Source organism: Vipera ursinii (genome assembly GCF_947247035.1).
Source record: "Vipera ursinii genome assembly, chromosome: 1".
Taxonomy (NCBI): domain Eukaryota; kingdom Metazoa; phylum Chordata; class Lepidosauria; order Squamata; family Viperidae; genus Vipera; species Vipera ursinii.
In genome coordinates, this window is record NC_139512.1 from 26,789,681 (window position 1) to 26,795,680 (window position 6,000).

Here is a 6,000-nt window from a genome sequence, read left to right on the forward strand (position 1 = left end):
ACCTTGGCTCTTTTATAACTCAAGGACTTCAACTCCCAGAATTCCTGAGCCAACATGGCTCAGCTTGGAAACCTCTCTCTTTCCCCTCAGTGTGGCTGGCTCAGGATTTCTGGGAGTTGAAGTCCACAAGTCATAAAAAAGAGCCAAGATTGCCTACTCCTAAAGCCAATAGAGGGAGCTTTTTTTCTTTTTTCTTTCTTTTTTTTTGCAAAAAAAAAAGGTGCCGGAATGCCGTTCTGAGCGTTCTATGAGAAAAAAAGCCCTGATCTATATTTATGACAATATCAGCTCACAACCTGATAACAAAATGCCACACATATTCCTTGAGTTCCCAAAAATTGTGCATCCCAGACTTGCCATAATGGATTAATTTTTCACAGTTTCTACTGTGCATGGCCTTGTCTGAAGGAAAATATGAAAGAGAATTAAGCTTGGATCTATGATCCTGTTTTTAAACTGATGTTTTCTTAGACCAAAAAAGAATAAATCTGGGAGAATTTTCAAAAAGCTTACTAGTTTCTTCCTTTAGTTTATCAAGGCAGTGAAGCATTTCGGAGAAGATTCTGGCAAAACACAACCAGATGAGTTCTTTGGAATTTTTGACCAGTTCCTTCAAGCTGTAAATGAGGCAAAACAAGAAAATGAAAACATGAGGAAGAGGAAGGAAGAAGAAGAGCGACGGGCACGCATGGAAGCTCAGGTACTACAAAAAGAGCTTCTACATCCAGTTGCATAGTCTTCCCCAAGTTAGTATCTTCCAAAAGTGTTGAATTTCAACTCTTTGCCAGCAGAAGATGCATTGTGTGGCATCCAGACAACTTCAGATTACAGAAAACATCTGTAATAACACAGCAAGAGTAGCACGGATAGTTGATCTGTTGTCCTCTACAGCATATTTTAATTTGTTTCCTATATGAAAGTAAGAGCCTGCCTCCTGTACAGTCGGAGCATTATAAACATCAACCTGTTCTGACTAGCAGGAGCACCCAAAGCTTCCAGCAAAAAATAATCTTTGCCACTTTTGATTGGGGAGCCATGGGGGCATTCTTTGCTTAGGCCCTTCTGCATGTATGTGGGATCTTCCACTGAGTTTAACTTGCTCTAATGGGCCTCCTGGTCTGTGAATCTGTAACCAAGTACCTTCCCTTCAACATCACCATTCTGTTCCAACACTTGTTTCCAATCACAGTTCAACATGTGAAGTGTTGTGCACTGTGAGCTTTTTTCTCAGCAGGCCCAGGGAGTGACCACTCATCCTGGATTTGAAGCAAGGGCTTTCTGAGAACACATTTATATTTCCAGATAGAACCGAGTTCACCTCATTACTGCATTGGAACATGCAGACTTTCACTAGCTGAACTGTTTTTCACACACTTGTGAGACCATATGCAGCTTGTTCTCAGGATTTTCAATAGCTGCAAAGTGGAAATTAAGGCTCTTTTTTTTTCTCTTCCAGCTCAAAGAGCAGCGAGAGAGAGAGCGCAAGGCTAGGAAGGCAAAAGAAAATAGCGAAGAAGGTGGGGAATTTGATGACCTGGTCTCCGCTTTAAGGTCTGGAGAAGTTTTTGACAAAGACCTTTCTAAACTGAAGCGCAATCGCAAACGCATCACAAATCAGCTGGCAGACGGGAGTCGTGAAAGGCCCATCACAAAAATCAACTTTTAAACATCATCTTCACTTTTTTAGAGTGTTGGGGGGGAAACACCTGACCAATAATCTGGTAAATCCTGGTCTTTTTTGCCTTCTGCCTTGGTGGTCACACAATGGCATCTTTCCTCCCCCACCCTGCATGTCTGCGTGAGCGGGTGTTAAAGGAAGCATGTGTGTATATGTGCTATATATACAAATCTCTGGATGGTTGGAGACCAAAAGGGTGTGTGTATGTGTGGACACATTTGTAAGCACGCATGATTGCTACTGCTTTAACGAATGTTCTCTTTCCTATCAATTATAGTGGTATTCCACACACAGCTTCTCCATTTCAAAAGCACAAACATTGGAGAGGGAGATTGATAAGAGGCAGAAACACCCAGGGGGAAATGAGGGAGTCAAAATAGTAACATTTACCTCAGCTTTTTGGGGTCCTTGAGGGGAAAACAGGAAGAGAGTCATGCAGGATGACCTGAGATCATCTTGACCTGGATGGACCCACCTTGACTGACTCATCACTGCTGGGAGTACCGTGGCAAAAAGTCCAGTAGAAACTCTTTTTGTTCAGCCTGAACTGTATTGCTCGGGAAAAATCTTATCTTCTGTGTCTGTTATTACCTAAAACTTGAACATCCCTTGTAATTCTCGTGCTGGCTCCCGTTATTCCCTAAACTCTCTCTTTCATTCCTTCCCAGCACTTTTGGACTCCTTGGGGAGCTTTTCATTACTGTAATAATGCACCTATAGAATTAATTTGTTTTCTTATTGAAGACCAATGGGAATTGGGGAGGGGGGTGCTCTCTCTTTTTGAAAAAAATGGATCCAAGAATCTGTGTGTTCATTCTGTTTTGTTTTGATTCCCTGTCCAACAAGAAACCATATTCTCTGTAAATGTAGGTCAGAAATTACTCTGGGCCAGTTCCGTTTTGTAACAGTTATCGAATCAGCAGTGATTCTAGAAGAGCCTTTGGGGGGCAGGGTTGGAGCATACCTGCAGATATTGGGCACTATATGTAATCTTACACACATGCCCAAAAAAGTCTTCAGAGTTAAGTTTTTGGTCAAGCAGTTCCAGAGCGGACCAAGTGAATGTAGTGCCTCGGGTTTTTTTAGAGTTGAACTGAGAATTGCTGCCATAAAAATAAAGGTGGTTCTTACTAAGCAGCGGGTTTAATGTCCTCTCCTGATGATCCTATGGTCTTGGGTTGATTGGCAGCACACAGAGGCCTTTGTAGAACAAGCATACATAAAACTTATTTCAAAGTTTACCCTTATTTCAAAGTTTGGTCAAAGGCATTGATGAAGTCCAGAGCTGAGGAGAGAGACTTAAGGACCAAATGTATCATTCAAAGCAGCAGGAAGCCTCCCCCCTCAAAATTATATTGCTATTCCTGTTTTTCTTGCAGAAGTGTTAAGCAGAGCTACCTATAAAGATATCAATCCAAAATCTAAAAAAAAAATCAGATTGCTCAGGGAGTAATTAATAATTTAAAAACAACAGTAATACAAAGACATTGGAAAAATGTTTTTAAAATGCCAATTTTTTTATAGCGTGGCTTAATCTTATAGAGAATATTGAAGACTGTTACTTTTTGCTTTTTTTCCCTCTTTTATTTATTTGTGGGATTTCTCTTGTGTGGCTTTTTTTTAACCATCCTCATATTGTTACCTGAAATTGAACAGGGATTTGTTTATTTTATTTTATTTTTTTGTCCTTGCACTAGATAGTTAATGCTGTTTGAAACTTTTGGGGGTGGGTGGGGAGGGACTAGTAAAAGATGCTAACTGGTTGGGGAATTGGAATAGCACTTTTCCTCATGTGAACTGTAAAACAAATGTGTGGTTTTGTATAAAAACTAGTTTGTAAAAAATACAGTTCTTGTTGCCGGGATCCCCAGATCCTTTTGCAATCTGAAAGCTGTGAAGATCACACCACAGAGAGCTGTCAGAGAGATCTGTTTGTGTGTGTGTGTGTGTGTGTGTAGGCACGTGCATGTATCTCTTTTTCTTTTTGAAATGTCATTTTTCTTAACTGCAGCCTTTTTCAATAAACTGTACACCTAGATGGCTCGTCAAATACCTTGCAAAACAGTAAGAGTGAGAATGCTGATTATCTGAGTCCTTGCAGAGAGCAGATGAGCAAAAGCTTTGCTCTAGGAGAAAGCATCCAAGTTGGTCATAACTGTTACTTAAACTAAAGTGCCTCTCTTTTATATATATATATATATATATTGTATTTATAGATGGAAGAAATTGGGTTAGATATGATTTTAGGGCGTTGATTATGAGAAAGAGCTCAGATAGATCAGAGGGTGCATTAAAATGAAAAGTGAATAAAGGCAAAGCCAGCATATTTTGAATATAAAAGGAGCAGAAAAGTACTGTGACATTCAGTCTCCTCATAAAGACCAGCCTTGCAATCCAATAGGCATTTAAGAATTCAGCGCCTTCTCTTTGAACAGTGAGTACCTTTATTCCAGCCCCCACCTCCACCCCCGAGGACCGATTCACATTCCCATCAGAAAGCCATTTACATGAAGTAGACATAATGCAAGCGTATATGACTGCCGCCCATCCCACCAGAGATGTCACCGGTGGCCCAGGGCATCCTTCAGATATGCATTGTGCAGATTAACACTGCTGAGGCAGTGCTTGAATTTTCCAGTGGAGGTATCCAGAAATACACTACAAAGCTGGAAAATTATTCAGATAATTTTTCAGAAGGGATGTTTGTGTGCATGTTGCATAGATACACATTCGTTTTGGGAGAGTCCTTATCAACTTACCACGTTTAATCATCCTACCATAAGTAAGAGCGGGATTAGTCAGAAGGTGAAAGTGAAATTCAGTGCAAATTAAAGTGGATGCCTTTAAAGCTCTCAGCCTTGGCAACTTTTAAGATATGTGAACTTCAACTCCCATAGTTGGCTGACAGATTCTGGAAACTGAAGCCCATATATTTTAAAGTTACCAAGATAGGAAAACACTTCTTTAAACAAACAGAGCAATTTCACTTCTAGGGCTTGAAATCCCTGTAATACTGATTGCTGCTCTGTTCAAGACCAGTCAAAAGAAACAATGTTTTATGTGGATCCAGAAAAAATCTGGGTTCATTGGTCAAGCACATCACATGTAGGATTTTGCCCCTACCTACTCCACACCACCCCAAAAATGTTCTTTGGCATTTAGTGCATCAAGTTTCAAATTGAGACAACTGACTGATTTGTGTTATGTTATTAGCAATATTAAAATATCTTCAAGGGGAAATTGGTTTCTGTTTGTAGAATGGATTAATGGATCTCCCTGGATTTCTTGCCATCTCTACTGCACAGATTACAAAGCAAAGGAAGCAAGGATCTGGTGAAAACCATTCCTTGTGCTTCCAAATCAAACTTGATCTGCAACAAGCCTTATTTGGGAGGCTGCATTTCCAATTATTTGTGCTTGTGTGAGAGGGGGTTTTTTTGTTCTTGTTTTCTTAAATAAATGTACAGGTATAACCACGTGCCATTTGTTGTAAATTGCATTTTTTGGACTGGTGCTGGTGGAAGTAGCCACTCTATTTTCATTCTAATTTTCCTCTTTGCATTGCTCCTGGGTGTGTAATTTAAAAAAAAATAATGCCAAAAAAGAGAGAGGAAAAAAGTGATAGTTTGTAAACTAAGTAGATTAGGGGTAGCAAACCATGTAGTGGATCTTAGATACACAGATGTTTTTAGCTAGCAGGAAATGATGTGTATGTTACAAGACTGTACATTTTTTAAAGAAAAACAATATGCAATAAAGAGTATACATAAAATTAAGGATATTCAGTATCATTTATACCTGAGTAAATTTTAAAACAAACTGATGGGTATATTTAGGACATTTAACATGCAAGCAACACATATTTAAACAAAGATTTGATAGCTACATCTTTCCCAGCTATACTGTTGGTCCACTATCCCAATAAATACAGGAAATAACATTTCGACCTGTCCTAAGAAAAGCATAATTTATTCTGTTATAGAAAAATGTTTTTTCAAACCATACATATCTCCCCACCCCAAGTCTTGAATTGCCCAAGTCCAATGTAGCATTGTCATGCAACTAGAAATTGTAAAAAGATATTTCAGTATCTCTGAATATATACTTTACATCTGGCACTGAAAAACTATTTCAATATAATTCATACATCTCATTTATGCTGGAACGTGTTGGTGTGCAGGGTTTTTATGTATTTGTTTTTCCTTGGTTTAGTATTTCATTTTGTGTTTAACAAATTTTATTTGAATATTGTTTCTCAGCATACCATTTGAAGGTTTAGATAAATTGGAACAGGTTCAGAAATGAGCTGTAAGGAAGATCAC

The 6,000-nt window shown here is 38.9% G+C and overlaps 1 protein-coding gene across 1 annotated transcript in view; it reads left to right on the forward strand.

Annotated features, from left to right (window-relative positions):
• DAAM1 (dishevelled associated activator of morphogenesis 1) overlaps window positions 1-5,492 on the forward strand; it is a 171,626-nt gene extending 166,134 nt beyond the window's left edge. Inside the window, exons 24-25 of the mRNA XM_083370178.1 lie at window positions 530-700; window positions 1,457-5,492. Coding sequence (XP_083226304.1) covers window positions 530-700; window positions 1,457-1,666 — 381 coding nt within the window. The 3' untranslated portion in view covers window positions 1,667-5,492. The remainder of the gene's footprint in view (window positions 1-529; window positions 701-1,456) is intronic.
• The last annotated feature ends 508 nt before the right edge of the window (window positions 5,493-6,000 follow it).